At 39.2% G+C, this 21,511-nt stretch overlaps 1 protein-coding gene across 7 annotated transcripts in view; it reads right to left on the minus strand.

Annotated features, from left to right (window-relative positions):
• The window catches only part of septin12 (septin 12), a 103,681-nt gene that overhangs the window by 13,584 nt on the left and 68,586 nt on the right, over positions 1-21,511 (minus strand). For 6 of the 7 annotated variants that reach the window (XM_051713841.1, XM_051713847.1, XM_051713849.1 and 3 more), the window contains 3 exons: positions 11,503-11,742; positions 6,739-6,867; positions 677-758 (listed from right to left, as the gene is read on the minus strand). In XM_051713841.1, the coding sequence (XP_051569801.1) occupies positions 677-758; positions 6,739-6,867; positions 11,503-11,742 (451 nt within the window). The remainder of the gene's footprint in view (positions 1-676; positions 759-6,738; positions 6,868-11,502; positions 11,743-21,511) is intronic. The other variant, XM_051713842.1, reaches the window with a different exon arrangement.

Genomic DNA, 21,511 nt, shown 5'->3' on the forward strand with positions numbered 1-21,511 from the left:
AGGTGTAAATGTAGCAAAACTATTTTTGTATTTATTTCTTAATGTTAATTATTTAATTAAAGGAATACAATTAATCCTTTTATTAAAATTAATAAAAGTAATCCTTAAGACTCCAGTGGTTAAATCCATATCTTCTGAAGTGATATGATAGGTGTGGGTGAGAAACAGATCAATATTTAAGTCCTTTTTACTGTAAATCTACACTATCACTTTCACACCAGAATGTGGAGACTTTCACTTTCACATTTAGCTACATTCTGGTTGGGGCTGGTCAAAGGTGGAGATTGATGGTAAAAAAGGACTTAAATATTGATCTGTTTCTCACCCACTCCTATCATATCACTTCAGAAGACATTGATTTAACCACTGGAGTCATATGGATTACTTTTATGCTGCCTTTATGTCTTTTTTGGACCTTCTGTGCTCTGATCACCATTCACTTGCATTGTATGGACCAACAGAGCTGAAATATTCTTCTAAAAATCTTAATTTGCATTCTGCAGAATAAAGAAGGTCATACACATCTGGGATGGCATGAGGGTGAGGAAATGATGAGAGAATTTGCATTATAGGGTGAACTATCCCTTTAATATCACATTTATAATTTTATTTATGCACCTTTTGTCTGGGTCTGATTATATGTAAATAGTTTTAATGTTAGTAATACTGTTCTCACCAGTTCTCATTGTTGATTTGGTCTCCAAATCCAGGTGTGTCAATCACTGTCAGCTTCATCTTCACCCCTTTCTCCTCGATGACTAACAACAAACAACAAAAGATGACAAGATTGAGAGAAGAAAGAGTGTAAGAAAGAGATTGACAAGAACTTTTCCACATGGGGAATGTATTTCTGTAGCAGAGGTCAATGCAGATTAGTTGAGGAGGGTTTAAGGGTTTTGTCTTTTTCCAGCAACCCCAATTCTTTCGAACTAATCATTTAAAGTCATACACTGAAGTCCCTGAGCCTTTCATTGAATCTCTATCTCTGATATATTGTTGTAGGAATGCACTGTCCAACGTAAAGTCAGTCTGCAAGAAGAGTCTAATAAGCTGTCTGTGCAAGCAGGGACCCCTATTGTACCACAGAATGGGCATTGGTGATTGACATTTGTCGTTAACTCATCAGGCTAATCCTTCTGGATGAGGCAATCAAGGAAAATCTGATGAGGCTGTAATGAGGAAAAATTAAACTGTCAGTCAACACTCTAGTTTATGGCTTTCAGAATGCTATTACGGTATGTGATGATTAGCGGTCGATTATATGATGACGATATCGTTGTTGTTTTAATGGCCAATACCAGTATATAGATAACAGGGTGGAGGATAGCTATTATAATGCCTATATTAATAAATATATAGGCTAAATACATAGGGGCAAGCTGTCAAACCTTTTCCTCCAGTTAATATTTCTCACTCAGGAATTGTTGTATTTTTTAAAGTAAATTCCTGCATAGTCACACACCTTGAAGTCTAGGACACAAAAAAAGCCTTTAAACATTTCCAAATATTGCAAGCAAATAAAAATGCAGTTCATTGAACACCCATAGCGGGGCATGTTTTCACACTCTATGGGGTAAGTTGTCACAATGCAACTTGTCACTAAACCAGTGAACATTGGGTAGTTCCCCTATCACCTAACTACCACCAGCAGCAAAACTAAATCTACAGCTCTTTTTACATTTGCACCTGCAATAAACATCCTATTATACACTTTTCAGCAAAATCTGCCCCGATAAAAATGAGACAACATGCCTTGACCTGACTTGCATGAAAAATATATTTGTCCAAAGGACACATTTACATTTTTGGTAAAAATCTAGTTGATCCTTGACTTAATATATGCTAGTATGCTTTTGATATTAGAATTTACTAAAATTATTGTAATTTAAGAGGGTTTTGAAGTACAGTAGGTGTCTGAAACCAACACCTTGTCTTATCAAATCTTATCATTACTGAGGCCCTTGTGACAACTTTCTTGTGTGACAACTAGCCCCGGTGACCCTTATAACACAATTTAATGATAGCAAATAAGATGTACACAAAATTGCAGAACTGAACTGATATTCTTCTCAACATTTACTCAAAATAAAACTGAACATTATTCATTCATATGGCTATATACAAGTTTATCACTAATGATGATGGTCAAAGATGATGGTGGATCATTAGCAAAAGAGAATAGCAGTTTTTAAATTGGTCTCCCAATGACTGAAATCCCCCTCATGATCAGCTAAACGGAACATATATGCTTCTCTTGGTGTGACTCAGCAACAAAGCAGTGCTCAGTTTCTCTTATTTTCTCCCACACAGAGAGCGCAGAACTGAATAGTAGCATTCAGCAGCCCTCACTCCATTTTTTGCACTGTAAAGTCTTTGAGAGAACGGGTGATTGTGTAACACCCATCTCCCCTGGCAGTCAGTCTGCAGGGCAGCCTTTTTCATGGGTTATGAGGGCCACTGGGCCGCTTTGTAATGTGCGGAGGTGTCAGGCACCATGAGACTTTGGTACTCTTTGTTTTCCAAAGGCCTGAACTCTATTTGGAAAGCCTGAGCCACACATTTTGCAGAACTGCTGGGGAACCAAGGGACAGCAAGACATCTGCTAGATGATGTGTCTAAAATTTGAGACTGCAGTGGCGATTTAGCAGTTTAGCAGGAACACAAGCAGTGGGGTCTTTGTCAGTTTGAAAGTATGTGCAGAAGTTATATTTACACTAATGAATACTGGAATGATCCCTAATGAAGAAGAAGCATGTTGTTAGGAGTCAAAAAGGTCCCGTTTATTAGAAATCTGAGCATAAGTTTCTAAATTTATTATTGTCTAAAATCTTTGCTTAGAAAATTGTATTGCTCAGTGGTTGCTCTTTTATAGCTAAAGGAACTTTAGGGAGTTCTCAGTTAAGTTTCTTTCAGGTTTATGTTAATTGTTTCTCAGATTTATTTCCTGTAAACCCTTATGAGAAAAACAGCAAGAAAGCGTATGGTATATTTAATGTAAAGAATGTGATTGATCATACTATACTCTCACATGACGGTTAATGCTATATATATATATATATATAAAAAAGAATGTAAATATTTATGCACTATGTCAAGCTCTGCATACTTGCCTTTCTGAAGTCTAACATAAAAAACACAGAGGAACAGGACACTCATTCACGGCAATGTTTACGTTGTGCTACACTGAGAAGTCAGTGAGGGGTGTCTCCTAAACTACAGGGATATCTCAGGAAGTCACAAGCCCAACTGATTTATCTTCAATCTTCTTTTGTTAAGAAACAGCACTCCCAGCTTCTCTCAGTCTTTTATTCTCATCTACGCTCTCTGTCAACCTACATGTCAAACATCTGTAAACTATTGGGCTATACATTTTGAGTGGTCTTTAAGAAATAAGGTTTGGTTATTGTGGTGGGAAAGAAATGCAACAGATGCTCTCCGCAGAGGTCTGCTTCAGCTGGTTAGAAACCTTATTCTACTTTCACTGACATCTCAAGGCTAAAAACACTTGTTTTGATCTCACACAGAAAACTACCAAAAGCTCCTGAGATTTGTCATGAGCTACACTGAAGAAATATAACAAAAGACGACAACAACTGCAAAGCAAAATTTTTAAAGCCATCCCCTAGAATTACAGGAAATGAGAAAACAGTTTCTAGTCTAAAAACAGGTTAACAAATCGACCTTTGGGTAACTGAAGTGAAAGTTGAGATGAAGCCAAGCTAATGCGTTACAACATTTGCTCTTAATTTCAAAAACCTGTCAAGGGGAAGTCAGAAACGGAAGAGAGATCAACAAGCAGATCTAGGTCTCAAACTTTACCTATAAGCAAAATCAAATGACTCATTTCAAGACTAGTAGGCAATAGCTAAATCCATGGCCAGAGGTTTATCGTTTGTAGCTATAACACCTGTGCAAGACTGTAGCTATAATTAACGCAGTGGCCTTGGCTCTGCTGGCTCTCAGTAGGGTCTTGTAATTAGATATTTCTGCACCCATATTCAGAATGGAAGTGTAAAGTTCACCAGTCTTCATACATTTCTGGCACTACGGCACTAAGGCAATTAACATTGCACGCTATGCTAATGACCTAGCCTAGCAAAGGCCTTTGCACATCAATTGACTGACACTTAAAACTACAAGACAAGGCACACTTTTCCGGCATCTTGCAACATCCTGTGACAGAGTCATTAGATTATGTCCTCTCTATATGTGCGGTGCCAACTGGTAGGTCATTCCATTAAGGCTGCAGATTTGTAGTTAAACCAGATAATATGGGTAACTCAACAAACTTTTGACCCAGATGAAGGTGGCAGGGGTAATAAGACTACAGTGCAACAGCGTATGCAATTTATTATTTAGTTCTCTTATTGCAGGACTACAGACCTTTTGTACCCTTGCAAAAGGGAGCACTGTGCTTTACTTGTCCTACTAGGCTGTTTCTAAATACAACACACATAGGACCAGTGACAAAAAAGACCCAGCTATGTTGTGGTGTGTTGGTGTCCCAACCAGGTTACGTAACTAGCAAGAGCTCTTTTCCAACTAGCTTACCTAAAACGTTCACCTTTACCAGCAAAGTTTTGTTGGGGACATCATTGTTATGCTGGTCCACCAGAAAACCAGCACCAAACCAGCATACACCAGCCTGGACCAGCATGTAAATGTATGCTGGTCTAAGCTGGTGATTTCAGCAAACAAAAGAATAATATTCAATGAGATGTTCTAGTCTGAACTGTTCAGCGGTTTTGTATTCAGAAGTCTCTAGTGTGGCTCTCTTAGGTGTGGGTTGGTTACCACAATCCACAGTTTACCTCAAAAGCAACAAAACAAAGTTATCATGGTAAAATATTCCAAAACAAGCCTAGCTTTATCATCAAACAAGCCAAAATCAAAGCAAATTCAACAATTCTAAACAAGGACACATTTGCCTTTTTGAACACAAGAAATCAAGCCCCTATTGAGTACTCTAGAGGAAATGTGTGAGACCGAGACAGCACACTGCTCAATCAACCAATTCATTCACTCAGCTGAGCTTGCTTCACTGAAGCCAGGCATCGTGGATAAATGGTGGCCTCCATTTGAACAGAAGTCATCTCCTGACCCATGCGATAAATGTGGCCCTGTGTGCACTCTTCCTCTCTCTTTCTCTCTGACAGAGAGCTCATAATGTGTGAGATGAAGATGTGTTATTGATCTAAACTAATCCATCCCCCTTGCAGGCTTTTTAATTTCTCTTTCCTTTCAGAGCACATGTTCTATGCACTCTAGCCACGTTCCAATTCAAACACTACAAAACATTAAGCTTTGCCTCCAGCTCCTCCTGTCTAGATGTCACTCTCCTACCATCCTTTCATCCTTTTAAAAAATCACTCCGGCCAACACACTTTGTAACATACGTCAAAACTTATTGATGTGTGATGTGATGAGGAAAATCCAAGAATCAGGGTAGCTATAGTCTTGCATAGTAAGACCTTTGAGTAACAGCATATGGTCTGATAAACATTATAGATTATTGTGGCTAAGAACTGCCTACTTAGGAGCCATTCACACAGAATGCATTTTTGCTTCTGTCTGTGCAGTTTTTTGATTGTTTTTCTATGAAGACATGTGCTAGACATACGTATCTGACCATTGGGCCACGTCTTGCTGTTATGTCAGCATGTCGTGCAGAAGCAGCATGTTTTAAGACGCAGTGTCAAGGTTTAAAAACAAGGCACCTGGGTTCTGTTCTATTGGTCGTGCTGCATGTAGCTTTTTGTTTGGTCTGAATGGCCATTAAGACAAGAGAAGAATGTCTGACAGACAGTTCTTTTTTTCTTTTTCTTTTTTTTTTTACGTGCCGTTTAGAGACAGGTTTACATATGTAAAATGTATTATACCATGACACTAGACCAGTGTCATAAATTCAAACAATGGGCAGCCTCCATGAATGTTTCTACAAAAAATACCAAAAAATAGGGGACAATAAGTGCAGACTGATCAGAATTTCTGACTAAAAGTAACAAATGCAGACATAAGTCACAGCAAAAAAATGTCTGCTTCAGGATATCTGGTTAACTTTGTTTTTCGCAAACAAAACTCAGAGTATCTTTCAAACTGAGTATCTTTCAATGAATTGATGGCACTAATCTGGCAAACTTTGACAAATCTAGAGATTAGATCAATATAGGCATCAGATGGTTAGTGAACGGTCTATGGGTGGTCCATAGGTAGGGCGTCTGATGGGGTCGCACACCGTACAAGAACCATTGCGTAACAGGTAGGACAGAGCGCAGGTATCGAACATAGAATGTGTTGTTCTGTATGCACAAGCTCAAATTCAAAGAAACTCCTGATCTGATTCAAGATCAACAGTAACCAATGAATTTAACACATAGGTAAATCTAGTAATATTTTACAAGTCTCTGAAGAACAAGTTACATTGTAACTATTTATTTAGTAAGCTAATGGTAACTAGCTAGTCTGACTGGAAAAGTTAACCACACAGGCTATTTGATATGTTTGTTTGCATTTAAAAGCCATTTTTGGGTCAAATTTATTGGAAAACTTTGTGAGTGGTGCAAAAGAATTTTCAGCAGCCCCCAAAGTCGTAGCTGGGCACCATCGATGGATGTGCTTACTTTCATAGAAAACAATGGTTTCAAATTTAGGATGCTGCCGAATCTGGTGTGCAACCCACTTGAAGCTGACACTAGAGTAACTATAGAATAATGGAGTGTGTGTGTAGGTAAGTCTCACTGTGGCTGACTGATTGCAGGTGGACAGTCTTTGAGATCTTCTCTTCATAATTGGGAGTGCAGGACTTCCGACTGACCTTGGACTTGAAGAGTGTGTTTACAAGCGTCGACTTCCCCAGACCGCTCTGACCTGTCAATGAGAATGATAATAGATTTAATGACTTTTGTCTGTAAACTGCAGTAAAGTACGACTAACTGCATATGTAGCAGACCCTGAAAATATTTATTTGTTGGATGACCTTTGCTTAGCATTAGCGGGGGAAATAAAACTTTATTACTGCACACAGATAAGATGGCACACATAAAATTGAGGTCATAAAGAATCACATGACCACATGCAGCAGGGAGCCCTCGATACTGCAAATCATCAGTGATGTAATAGGACACGGTCAAGCTAAGGCAAAGTGCTTTAGTGTCTTATCTGGTCGGTGTCCAAACATACTGACAACTCTACGCCAGTCGGGAGCTTTTCCACTTGATGAGCCTTTCACACTAGTCCTCACGGAGATCTGATCAGAGAGAGGAAGCTATTACCAGAGTGGGAGCCTTATCAAGACCATCTAAATTCATACAAATAAGGGTAAATCTATGGGGCTACCTTCATTGCCACAAAGGAGTTGTGCTGTGTCAATGTGAGCCGCTTGGTATTGAGTGCTGATGATGGGCAGTGTGTATTCGATCTTACTCAGAGGGGCCCCTCGGGGGCCACTGGTCAGTTCTCTGTGCACAGGGTAGAGGTTGGGAATGTGCTAAACACTCTCACAACTCCAGTTGTACCTGTTAAGAGGCCCACCTGCCTCAGGAAGCCATCAATGGATGAAAGAATTTGACAAAGATAGACGACAGAGTCGAGGAGATCTCGCTCCTCCATCATTGCCCACCTCAGCAGAGGCTTTGATGGATTTACGCCCTGGTCTCTCACCACAGGAGACACTGACATCAAATTTATGACAAACCAACAACCTAAGTGCTCACACACACACACCCACACTGTATGCCCTCCTGGACCTCTTTGATTTAACAACTGTCAGTAGAGACAATGGATGAGCCCTGGCTCAGCTGGTTTGCTGGTCTTTGCTTGTTTAAGCTAGTCTAGCTGGTCTCTCAACATGGCAAAGCTGGTCTTAGCAGGTTTAAGCTGGTTTACCTGGTCTCCCAGCCTGGACAGGTTGGTCTTCAGCTGGTTTAAACGGGTCTTAGCTGATTTAAGCTGGTCTACCTGGTCAATCAGCCAGGCCAGGTTGGTCTTTAGCTGGTCTATATGGTCAGCCAGCAAGTCTTCCAGTATGGCCAGCTGACAAGCGCCCAAAACCCCTCTTAAACCAACCAACCAGACTAGCCAGACCAAACCAGATGAGACCAGATATGACCAGCAATACAGCTTAGGCTAGTTTAAGATTTTTTTTTTGTTGTTGTTGTTGTTTTTGTTTTTGTTTTGTTTTTTTTTTCCAGCAGAGAGTAATGCATGGCTTTTTGAAGCTTTTAGTTTAGTCACACATACCATACCTGTTCTGTACTGAGGAAAGATTAAATGGATACAGACTAGGCACAATCAGGTGCTTGTTTTGTGTCATGCATTTGAGTAATGCTGTGTTTTAACAGCTTGTAATTTACCTCAACCACATTCTTGGATAAGAGCAGCCCAAGGCAGGAAAATATGGCCAGGCCATACATGTAGACAACATAGAGTTTCCTCCAGTCCAGCTGTATTCCTCACTCACTTTCTCACTGCTCATCCTGTTGTGTATATCTCGTTTTTGCACAATTCCTCTTCTTCCTGTATCTTGTCAACTTCTTATTCACCCATTATACGCTTGCAAGTACATGTTTCCAAACACGCCCTTATGTTCTATGTGTTTCCAAGGCAATAGCAAAATAGAACATGTCCATTTGAATTTGAACATCCCCACCAAATGCTAAATAAAAAAGGGATAAACTAAAAGTATCCATCACTGGTCATTGCTGGAAAACAAACAACAATCAAACAAGGCTAAGCTGGTTTGCTGGTTTTAGCAGGGGTTTGGGGAACTTGTCAGCTTTTTTAGCTGGTCACCCAATTAATAGACCAGCCTGACCATGTTAGGAGACCAGATGAAACAACTGAAACAGTTTGGCCAGGCTGAAATACCAGTTAGACCAGCTGAAGACCAGATGGCCAGGCTCAAAGACCACATAGACCAGCTTGGCCAGACTGAGAGGCCAGCTTAAACCAGTTAAGACCAGCAAACCAGCTTTGGCTGGTTTAAGTAGTCTTTTCAGCAAGTTTTACAGGGAATGTGACAGTGTGTAGAGAGTGAGTCACACAGCTCTCTGTGTTCCTCTCTATTTTACTACCTCCATTTCCACACCTGTCTCTTCCAGGAAAGGGCGAGAGCAGTTCAACTTTGATGCATGTCCAGAGTAGCAGGTGTGGAGAGCACCACCATACTTGCTAAAGTAGCTAGGCTGTAACCAACACAGTTCACTGAGGCAGAGAACAGTCTCATGCAGGCCGAATGTTCAGAGGTAGAGAGCCAAATTCTGGGGGAGTGAGCTGTGGACCAGGCCTGTGTATGCTCTGCAGAATTCATCACTACCCTTATCTACTTTAACATGCCTTTGATATGCTCCCTACAGAAAAGGCTGCTCTGGATGGAGGGTGAAAAGTGGTCCAAGTGGCCAAAATGAGAACAGGTGAAGATTGTAAAGGCCCGGGGTATACTTTGTTTTTCTGTGTGCCATTCCGTCTCGCACACAGTCGATGCATGCGCACTATGAAATAAAAATCAACTGAAACTAACTGAAATAAAAATAAAATTGTACATTGAAAATAACATTGAAAAAACTGAAACTAAATAAAAAATATGAACTGAAATAAAAATTACCACAAATATATTTTAATTTTAAAATTTGCTAAGTATGAAATGCCACTAGATAGCAATGACCTGAGAAATTTAATTGTGATAAAAATATTTTAATGATATCAAAATTAAACCTCAAATAAAAAATAAAAATTACTCAAAAACTAAATGTTACTAAAAAAATACAACTGAAAGAAATAAAAAACATCAAGAAAACTAATAATAAACTAAAAGTAATAGTCATGAAGGAAAATATTATTTAAAAGACAAATTGAAAATAAAAATAAAAACAGATAAATAAAATGCATTTAATATATATATATATATAACCCTGGCTGACACTGCTGTGGAATAGTGGCTAATACTTTGTTTCTCTGGACGACTTGCAACCTTTGAAGGATTTGGCAAAATGTCTTTTCTGCTTTCACTGCAGAGGAGCCACCAGGAGGAATGAAAGCAAAAGCAAGGGGGCGAGTAAAACCTGGCAGTTCTGTTCAAAAAATAACAATAGCTCTCACTGGAGTGTTGGATGGCCTTGAATTTGTGATGTTGAGTCCATCATAAATCCCCTTGACTGGACCAGCTGGGAAACACTGAACCACATACAGCTCCAGCCTGGCCCTGCCTCCCGGCCCACAGACAACACAACAATAACCCTTGCCATTTAATTAGTTATGGCCTAATACACCCAACCCCCCCCCCCCCCCCACCCACCTCCTTTGCCTCCTCCCTGCATGCTTACCCTCACTCTTTCTGGAAACAAAGGGGGATTTGGGAGGTTCTGGCTCTCTGATTGGCCAGGCTCGAATAAGGTGGTCAGTTTGAATTGGGAAGATGTCCAGTTAATACAAGCAAGCTCTGCTAAGCAGGCAGAGTACAGTCTCAGTAAGTAGCCTGGCATAAAATAGTTGACTAGAAGACTTAAACAGTTCCCTTGTTTAACAAAACCTCTTTGTTCTCATTAACTTTAGTCAAAGACATACAAAAAAAAATTAGTATGTATGATCTGCAGGTATACAGTATGACCTAATAGGTATACTCAACTGTAACCTTTTTTGAACCAATGTGTAATGAATGTTTGTTTTTAATAAAGTTATTGCTTGACAAAGAGAAATCACCTATAATTAATTAAAGATATAAGCCACAAGAAGCTCTATGTTACATTTTTACCACATGTTATAGGAAGTAGTAAAATCACTTAAACACATGGCTTTGAGTAGCTTATTCCTTTTTTATCATGAATAATAAACTGAATAAACTATGCTTCCATCAAGTAATACAGTTCAATATTCTAACATTAGGTACCAAACAATATAGCAACTTGGCACTTCAGTATAGAGTCTGTGGTCACAAGTGTATGCTTATCTGCATTTTACAATGACTTCAAATATGGCTCAACCAATTAGAAGTTAGTGTCAGAACTCACTGTTAAAAAGAGCTGAGCTTCAGACTTTTCCATTAACAGCTAAAGGTACCATTTCCCCTTCACCTGCCAGCGTTTCCTGTCACAGGCAACTGTCTTTCTGCCTGTTTCAGCTACTCTAAAAACCATTCTGAGCTCTTGGTGCTCAGCGATAGGGAATTTTACAATGACTTTTTACCTGATTTGACACCTTCCTAACACCTCAAGTCTGTGCTATTTTTGTCTCTTGGCCAAATCACCCCTATCTGAAGACAAGCCACAAAGCTCATGAAAAAAAAAAAATCCTGAGTTAAAGTTCACACTTGAAGCAGAGAAGAAACAAGGGGTAAATCCATATAGACTGAGCTGTTATGAAAGTAGTTTAATGTTGTAAGGTTCTGAATTTGCTTTGAGGGCTTTGTATTGTTTTAAGGGCTTTATATTCTTCTATTCACGTACAAACTAGGCAAGTTCTAAAACTGCTCAAAAGTCCAATCTAAGTCAGATAAAATGTTCCACTTACCAACAACCATGATATTGAATTCAAAGGCAGCCTTCATGGTTCTGCGTCTCATCTGGTCCAGCACCGCCTCAATGCCGACATATCCGAATAGATCTTTGCCCTTAATAATGCCTTGTGTGTCAGGTTCATTGAGGCATGGTGGAGGATGTTCTATCTCCATCTCCCTCTCCTCCATGACCTCCTTCTCCTCCTCCATCCGGACAGATGGCTCCAGATCCAAGCCCTGCTCCTGTGTCGTGTCTGCCAAGAGAGAGAGAGACCCAGGAGTTAGCATGGTGGCCCTAGACACCATGAAATAAAAATGTGGGGGGGGGGGGTTGTCCATGTCTATTAGCTTTAAGTCAATCTATATTTTTGTGTACCGCTAGACATTTTAAACAGACCAAAAGTATTCATGATTCATCTTGCACTACACAGATTTTGTCCATTCAAAAGCTCTCCAGAATGAGAATGTTTCTCCCCCTAATACCACCTGCAGCTAACTGGACAGTAGCAAATCATAGTTTATGGCTGTGATGTAACTAAAGCCTATTGGCTATTTACAGTAATATTGGACAAGTCCTTTGATATGTCCTGCCCAAACATTTTGCACTGACAAAAATAATTTTCTTATGTATTTTTGTCTTTTTTTCCCCAGTAAAAATATCTAAACATCCCTGAAGCAAGAATGACAAGATATTTAGTCTTGTTTTCAGAGAAATCTAAAAAAAATGAAGTGTGGTTTATGCTTAAACAAGAAAAAATATATATATTTGCCAACGGGGTAAGATAAATATGATCTCATATATACAGTTGTGACGAGGAGGAGGGCGTGGCTGGCCGTGAGGGAGCACACCTGGCACTGATTTGCCCCAATCAGCGGGAGAGAGAGATAAGGAGCAGCCAGGGACGCCAGAGCGAGGCACGCAGCAGTGTTTGTGTGTGCGCGCATTTATGTTTTGGTTATGCTGAAAAGCACTTTTATGTTGTGTTTTGTTGAATTAAAAGTCTTTTTGTTGAATTTTGACGTCTCCCGCTTCCTCATTCCTTGAACCTCATTACAACAGTATATCATGTATATGTTGTTCTAAAAATGTTTACTATATATATTTTTACTGGAAATCTACACAAAAATACTTTTTTAATAGGAAATTTAACACATAAAATAAAGCAGTGCTTACCAAGTGATTTTATTAACTCCACAGTCTCGCCAGAAGCCCTTAAAATTTGTAGCAGAAAGAGATATCTTAAAAGTCTAACTATAAATCGCTTTGACAATGAGCAAGGTGTGAAATAACTTCTTTCAAAACAAAATTATAGGAATATTTAATTGAATTAATGTTATGTGACCTGGTTGAGTCAGTTTTCTTCAAGAATTGTTAAATGGAGGTGCTCCTTTCCACACATTCATTCATACCTCATATTTTTCAACATTGTCTGTGCCAACATAATGCACAATTCGCTGATGCACTGAATTTGGGAAAAAGATGAATTTATTTTTTTTTTTTTTGTCAGTCTTGTTTGTGAGCCAGAGAGGTTTGCTGTGAGCATGCTCAGAGCATGCCAGTGGAGATTATTGGAGATTATGATGACTGACAAGAGGCAAATGTAGGTGAGGCACAGTTGGATTCAGATGGGAAATTGAAATAATGAGAAGGAAGAATGCAGAATTGTCCATACTTGTGAATCCATTCTGGGAATGAAATACATTCACGCCATGCGAACAGTAGCTGCCAATTGTCTAAGCCCATGTGGCAAGCATATAGCACAAGTGAATATGCTTGCATAATTCTGAATAAAAGGAATTATGAATTTACTCCAGTTCCATCAGAGAGAACCTGGGAAGCAGGAGTCAAACCCTCATCCAGATTATAAAATCAAACAAATGCGTGCGGAGAGGACCAGCCTGCCACCATACAAATTTCCTCCAAGTCTCTGAATGAGCTAACTCCAAACAATCGTCGAGAGATAATTTAAAACGCGGATGTCTTGAAGCCTCAAGGGCGTCAGAGCCGCATCCATGTATTTTGAGAAAGTGCGTGGTGCCAGTGCAAGTCTGTATGGAACGACACAAAATTGGTTCGCTTTGCCCCAAAAGCGAATCTGAATTTTGGCACAATCTGAATATGGAAATATGCGTCCTTCAAATCTGTTATCACAAACCAGTCCCCTGGCTGTACTTGTGACATTATTTGTTTCTGCGTCAGCATTCTGAATTGACATTTCATTTGGGTGAAATTCAAACATCTCAAATCCAGAATGGGACGCAAGCTGCCATCTTTTTTTGGGACAAGAAAATAATGGCTGTAAAAGCCACATTCTTTCTGAAAAGGGGGAATCTCCTCTATTGCATCTTTTTCTAAGAATCGAAAACGGGGCTTCCCGAACATAAACGTCTGTCAGAAGAACCACACTGAATACTGGCGGAGCCCAACTGAATTGAATGACATAACCATGCTCTGTTGTTTGAAGTACCCAACTGCTGCCAAGCCGCTAGATAGGCAGACAGAGGAATTAATGCATGGCCCTCGCCTGTAGCGTGACATGTAACCACTAGATTTGTGTGGGAGTGGTGGTGGTGGCATAGTGGGCTAAAGCACATAACTGGTAAAAGGTTGCTGGTTCAATTCCCACAGCTATCACCATTGTGTCCTTGAGCAAGGCACTCAAGTCAGGGTTGCTCCAGAGGGATTGTCCCTGTAATAAGTGCACTGTAAGTCACTTTGGATAAAAGCGCCTGCCAAATGCATAAATGTAAATGTAGATGGTGCACTTGACTTATTTTTGGTGACTGCCCCACAACCAGCGGCACAGCGGAGGGAGGCCTTTGCGCCTCCACTACCATGGCTGGTTGAACGAGATTTAATAATGTTTCTGCCTTTATTGTATTCAGGCATACATGATGAGTACCCTGAAATGCATTTACAGCAAAAACACTGAAAGAATAAGCCTTGTCCCGAGTATTTTGAATGGGGAAGAGTGTGTAAACATTGAAGGGAATGTTTCTTTGAGAAAACTGGTTCGCCACAACAGTCTTTATGGGGGACAACATGTGGTGCTTACGTTCACTGTGTGTTTTGTGTACACTTGTGCTTGATGAACACCGAATTCTGTCATGCATGTCTCGAGACCCTTGGTCATGGAGACAGAAGCTGAATTCGAGAAGCATTTTTTTATGTTCGCTCCTCAGAGCAAGCTGCGGGGGGAAACTGAACCATATTCTGGTTGTCAGACGTTCGAGGCATCTACAATGGCAAACTCATCCCAATACTTACTGAAGGGCAAACAGAGGAGAAACGGGTACGTTTATACAGTCCAATTTCATTAACTGAATAGGGGCTCAACCTTCATTACACAGCAACTACACAGCAGGAGACAGACACAACTTTGAGCATTCGATGCATGAAGAACAGCAAATTTTACTCGGTAGTGAACTCCACTTCTTCAATAAATACTTTAACAGGCTTTGGATGGTCAGAAGTATGGTTCTCTGAATGGCGCAGATACGAACCCCAAGCACTCGATACAAGTGTGGGGGGGGGGGGCGTTTGCTAACCTCGATTCATAGAAGGAGGCACAAAGTCTGCTGTCTATCACCCTCGAAAACAAAAGCATCGCCTTGACCAAATGGGGGGGGAAATTCAAAGGTATTCCTTAATGTGATGCACATGGACAGACTGCAAAACAATCGTGTGTAGATCCAACAGCTGTCTGAAAAGAGCAACATGCCACCATCGAAAAATCGAGAGATAGCAGTGTGCAACTCTTCTCTCTCCAGAAAGCCTGCGTGATCCACGAAATGGGCGAAAGAAAAAAACATGTTAAAATACCTTGCATCTCCTGATAGAATCCAGAGAGAATAATTGCACTGATGAAGCACTCCGCGCATTGGTTCGCCATATTTTCTTATTCCAGCCCCCTTGTTCTGCGGCCGGGCTCACAGGTCCATGCATGATCCCCTCTGCCACAAGCAGTGCTTCGAACGAGGAGGGGAGAGAGAAAGGCCGAGGCCACTCCTCCATTGCCTTATTCATGTGCATTCTCCCAGAATGACACAGAAAAAGACAATAGAGACAAAGGGGCCCATTTTGTTTGCTTACTATCCAACGACGAATTCTTTCATACAGCGTTTTTTAATGGCGACGGCTCACGATGCGCATGGTCTCTCGCATGCATTGTTCGTCAGAAAATGGCCACGGAGCTAGGCCCCTGAGCATGTCCGATGAGACTCATGCTTTCGCTCAGGGGAAGGGCGACAGAAAATCTAACTTTATGGCACAAAAGCAAATGCCTTTATGGAGCATTTGACGTAGCTCCCTAGGGGCCATCAGCCAATAATTTGGTGTAATTGTATAAGGGCTTCAGACCATGTGACACTCGGACGGTGTCCCATAGCGATCATATGCAGCTCGAGTTCCACGAAAGGGAATCAAAAGATCTCTCTAATATACTGTTTCATTTCTTAGCAATGAGATTAAAATGAGAGCAAATTGAGACATTTTCTAAGGTTTCCTGCTTCTCAGATTGTTTATCGAAGAAAAAGACCCCAAGCATCTTACATCTCTCCTCTGAAGTTTCTGAATAGGATAACACTATGCGCAGATACTCAAAATACCAAAGTCTGCCATCAAAAGTCAGATATGTCAAAATAAACACAAATATTTCACATCAAATTCTCGCAGAACAAAATTATCAGAGCTATGCTATCCACATTAATTTAGCACCATACTTTTACTTTTATTTTTAAGTTTTACTGTACAATTGATTAATTTGAATTTTAGGAGAAATATCTGCAACAAAATTGATTCTTCAGCAAAGCATAACTGAGATCTCCATTAAGTCTCCTGAGCTATGAAAGAGCAACCTCTTAGCATTACATTTTTCTGGTTGATTTTATCTGAAAGCTCACTCAGCATAAGCCTAATTCACAGAATGGAAATCAGAAGCACTCACAATGTGCACTGAACTTTATGCATCATTGTATCAAACAGACTAGCAGCAAAAAAACAAAAACAAAAAAAAAACAGTGCTGAGTAGAAAAGTTTCTGCTGCTTGAGCTTCAGTTTGTTCAGCCCAATTAAGTCCACTCACGAGAGCGACCAGCATAGAGACAGCAGTTCACACGACACTGGATAACTACTGAGGCACGGACATCTGTCAGCTGGCGTGGCCGGTGGATGCCCGTCTGACTTAGTGAGTGAATCGATGGGTGGGTGATGGTGTTATTAGGCTAATGTTCATCTTATCCCTGCACTGTGTGTACCACTGCAGTCCTGTGACGGCTCCATTTTATAAGAGGATTGATAACAATCCTTTGAGGACCTCTGATGTTGTCCTGTTGGAGACAACACGCTGCTCACGTTGTTCAAAACAAAGCTGAAATCACATTATCTCTACATGTACACACAGAGAGCTGCTCAGGGTCACATCCTACCTTTGAAAGAATCCTGACATTGCAAAAAAGAAAATAATAATGTGAAATGTTGGGAATCAATAGAGCAGACCCTTTGAGGCATATGATCTCAGGAAACTAAAACAGAAAACTGACAACAGAACTTGGAGAGCAGCACAATGAATTGCTGGTTTTGCTACTTAGCCTATTTTTAGGCCAATGACCTCTTTTTTTATAAAGAAACAGAACAGGGACCCCCTGTTACATATTGTATGAAATTGAATGTAATAGTGCCATATTAATGTATTTCAATACTTTTTACATCGCAAATCCATTAAAATAAGCATTATAGATGTACAGAGTCATATTTTACTTACTACATTTTAATGTGAGAGGGACACTGAAACACTTAGCTGAACTTGAGATTCATAACTTCAGCTTTGGTTGAAGTTTTACAACTGTATATTTATTTAACATATTTTTATTTTTTCACAAAAAATTGTTCAAGATCAAACAATTGGTGGACCCCTTGCAGTCTCCCTAGGGGGTCCCCTGTTGAAGACCCCTGTACCATGATTCCCAACCAGGGGTATGCGCACCTCATGGGGGTAATTAAGCAGATTACAGGGGGTACTTAGAAAGATTTTTTGGAAGAAATTAATAACAATTCATCTTGTGATGTTTGAGTAATTAACAGCTTAAAACATTCAGCTACTTTGTAAAGAAAGAAAACAAAATTATAGTTGCAAAATTTTATCAATTTGTGTGGATGACACTTGTAGTGGAACATATGTGGTATGTATAAAGACGAGTTTGGACATAGGTAGATTTCTTAAACTGTGCTCTTTGCTTTTGCATAGCAATGCAATGTTCTTTCCCATATTTAAAGCCAATGTAATCAATAAAAACATAAATGCAGTTATAAAACAGATTCAAAATTCTGAAGTAGTTGAAGAGGAAGTCTGTGAGTCTGTTGAAGCTAATGAGTCTGTTATTCACCCATGCAGTATTTTGAATTATTGCAATCCTGGCCATTTTAAGAGTAGTAAGGATAATGCTAAACGAAATCCAGTATAATATGAGTTAAAATTAACATTTCTGGTTTGGTGTTGATGTAGGTGTTCTTGAGGGGCGCATAAGACAAAAAAGGTTGGGAAACATTGCTTAATATTAGCCTATATGTAATGATCTGAGAAGATCTAGACAATTAGAAGGGATCGTCTCAGACGTGAGATGACAAGCAGAAAGCAAACCTCAACCACAGCTTCTTTCACACCCATATACAAGGTGTGTGAATGTGTTTAAAAAGCAGTTCATTTGTGCATGAAAACATAAGAATGTAACATGATCTTATGAACCTCCAGGAAATGTCAAGTCTGGTATCTTTTATTATTCATTGCTAATGACAGTAACCATGAACTGCAGCCAAACTGCAAACACACAATCCTCTGATTACTTCATACAGATGACTGTTTCTCATTCAGCAACAGTTCTACAAAATGTAATTAACACAATAATACCAATAAACATTAACATTAGCATTTACCTTGATCTAGAGTTGCTGTTTTACACCTGATATTTTATGATCCTCTACCTTTAAGCACAGATTGATTACTTGTTACATTTATAACAGTATCTCTTAGCTAGAAGAACAACACTGTGAAAGTGTTGATGTGTTTTAGCCCGAGGCTGCAAAGATGTCTTCACCTTAATATGGTTTTCTCACGACTACTAAAGTCTTTCTCATGCTGTGACTTTGGCCTGGTCACAACCCTGAGTCACGCTGTCCAATTATATCAGACAGCTTAAGATCGGAAAAGTGTCATATGTCACACATTAATCGTCACACACTAAGCATCATACACATTAATCACCTGCTAATCAAGACCAGTGAGTGATTCATATTCATTTCTGTGAGTCAAGAACAATGTGCTAAATGATACAACTCTACACATGGTACAAGTCTATGTGTAGAAAATCAGTAGCAGGTCTTGTGTTTGATCTGATGAGCCAGAGATCCCTTGTGAGCATCCAGCAGCTAAGGAGCCTGTCTGCTGGTCTAGATGACTTAATCATCTATAAATATACAGTACGTCCTCCAACCACTAAAGTGGAACTAATCCTAGCCTTCTTATTCCCTAACTCGCCTCACATCCAGCACCTGAGGAACTATGCACAGGAACTATGCTAGGTGCACTATGTACCTACCACAGCCAAACAAGATGTTTACTACCTCCATTTCTGGCTTTGTACATTTCACAACTTTTAAAAGTATGTGCTGCCATCAAATATTTCTCGTCAAATTCTCGCAGAACAAAATTATAAGAGCTATGCTATCTACATTAATTTAGTGCCATACTTTTACTTTTATGTTTTACTGTACCATTTCTGGATTTGTACATTTCACAACTTTAAAAACTATGTGCTGTCATTGTTGAACACATACTTGAAGAATATCTGAAAGGAATGGTTCACTTAAAAAAAATAAAATAAACAAATAAAAAAAAATCTGTCAACATTTCCTCACCCTCATGTCTTCCCAAACCTGTATGACTTTCTTCAGTCAAAGACAAAAGTAGGATTTGTGAACGATATCCTGGCTGCTCTTTTCCATATAATGAAAGTGTATGTGGACTGGAGCTATCAAGCTCCAAAATGATATAAAAGTGGCCTATAAGTCTTGTGCTCTATATTCCAAGACTTCTGAAGACATAACTTTGTGTGGGGAACAGACTGAAATTTAATTAGTTATTTAATTAAAATCTTGACATCCAACCTAGCTCTCCTTAGCACATTCATGAAATAATCTCATTTTGGAAATAATAACCAAATTTTGGGGGTAAACAATTCCTTTAAGTTAGAAGTAAATCTTCTAACTTAAATAGATTAGGCACACTGTCTTCTAGATGCTTGAGAAAAGCAAACAGTTGGAAAAAGGTTTGAACTGTTTAATAGAAACCTTGCATAATGTGTCCAAATAAAAGCAGATCTCTCCCTGGGTTTACTCAGTGTCTGTACTTGCTCTTTAATAAAACTGTTCACAGATGAGGCCCATTTTTACCTGACATGACCAAGAAGCAGGGAGCTACATACAGTAAGGCAAATAAATTACTCAGCTCAAAAGCAAACAGAGAAATGGTAACTGGTTTAGAAAAGAAAAATGTCATAAAAAAGTGAATTCAAAAACAGATTTAAAGCTGAAGTGTGTAAATTTTTCGAGGTTAAAATACTTTTTCCTATTCCAGCTTAATACACAGAGACAACTATAAATAATTTTTAGGTTCATTTCCCCGAATTGTGTAAACTCTGTGACTCTTTGGGGTTATCAAACAACCAGCCTGACACAACAACACTGGCTCAACAAATGGTGTGATATTGGGGCGGAACTATCTGTTTGACCAACCAATAGCAAATGGGGAGAGAGTTCTGAAAATCTGTTTGAAAACAATGGTTATTTTTGGAATTTGGTTAGCAAGGTGATGGCAGAAAATACACGTCAGCTTTAAAAATACTTTAAACAAAACAACAAACAAAGATATTGATTTTTAATAAAGGAATACAGGAAATGTCAAGAAGATTTACAGCTATGATTGTGTCATAAACACACCAATGCCCAATGTGCCAATGAATGTAGCTTAAAGACATACTACAGGAAACAGGCAGAAGCACACACACTCACACACACACACACACACACACACCAAACACGTCTCCTTATCTCATGTGTCACATAAGTTGTCCCTTAACCATCACAAACAGCCACAGAGTCATAAACAAAAGAATGAAGAGCCATATGAGAACTCATTTACACTTTAAAGATGTTCTTTTCAGTTGTGCTAACTGCTAAATGCTAAAGTTTGATCCATTACCATCTGAAAATAATGGATATTTTATGCTGTTTTCTGTCTTAACCTCTTCAAACTTCCCATATGGGAATCAGCATCATATTATAAACATTTAAATGGCTTTAAACCACAGCAATATCTCTGAAAAATAAGCTAAACTGTACTTCACAGATAATGAAAGAGAGAAAGAGTATGATCAATAGTCCATGCTAATATGAAACATTGATAATGGTTCTAAAAGTTTCTGAGGCCTGTGTTTCTTTTTATGTGGTTCTGTACATATTTTGCACAGTTTTTGCTGTTTTAGCCACAACTCTGTAGTTAGCAGCAATAATGCAGACCATTTACTGTCATGCATTAGTGGGATTTCATGCCAATAACTCCATAACCATCACGACAGCACAGCATAAAATGAATGAATACCCAGTCTTTTAGGAAAAGAGTTACATGACAGTTATCTTGAATAATCAAGTTAAAATGCTCACCATATTGCCACCATAAAGAAAAAAACTAGAAAAGACTAGTTAAAATTGATAAAACCTAGATAAAACCACAAAAAAGCTCCAGGGCCCTCTACTTCAACTTCATGCATATTTTTATCACAAATTATTAAAACTTCAACAAAAGTTTACTTCTAAAAGTGATGATGCACACAATGGGAAGTGACTCAAACAATTTCATATGAGAGAGTGAGCATTCCAAATAATTGTTGCAGATGGCAAACACGCCTGTTGCATCTTATTTCTTGAATAAGGGTAACCAATACCATAACCATGCTTCAAAAGTTCAAAAC

Source organism: Myxocyprinus asiaticus, chromosome 13 (genome assembly GCF_019703515.2).
Source record: "Myxocyprinus asiaticus isolate MX2 ecotype Aquarium Trade chromosome 13, UBuf_Myxa_2, whole genome shotgun sequence".
Lineage (NCBI taxonomy): Eukaryota > Metazoa > Chordata > Actinopteri > Cypriniformes > Catostomidae > Myxocyprinus > Myxocyprinus asiaticus.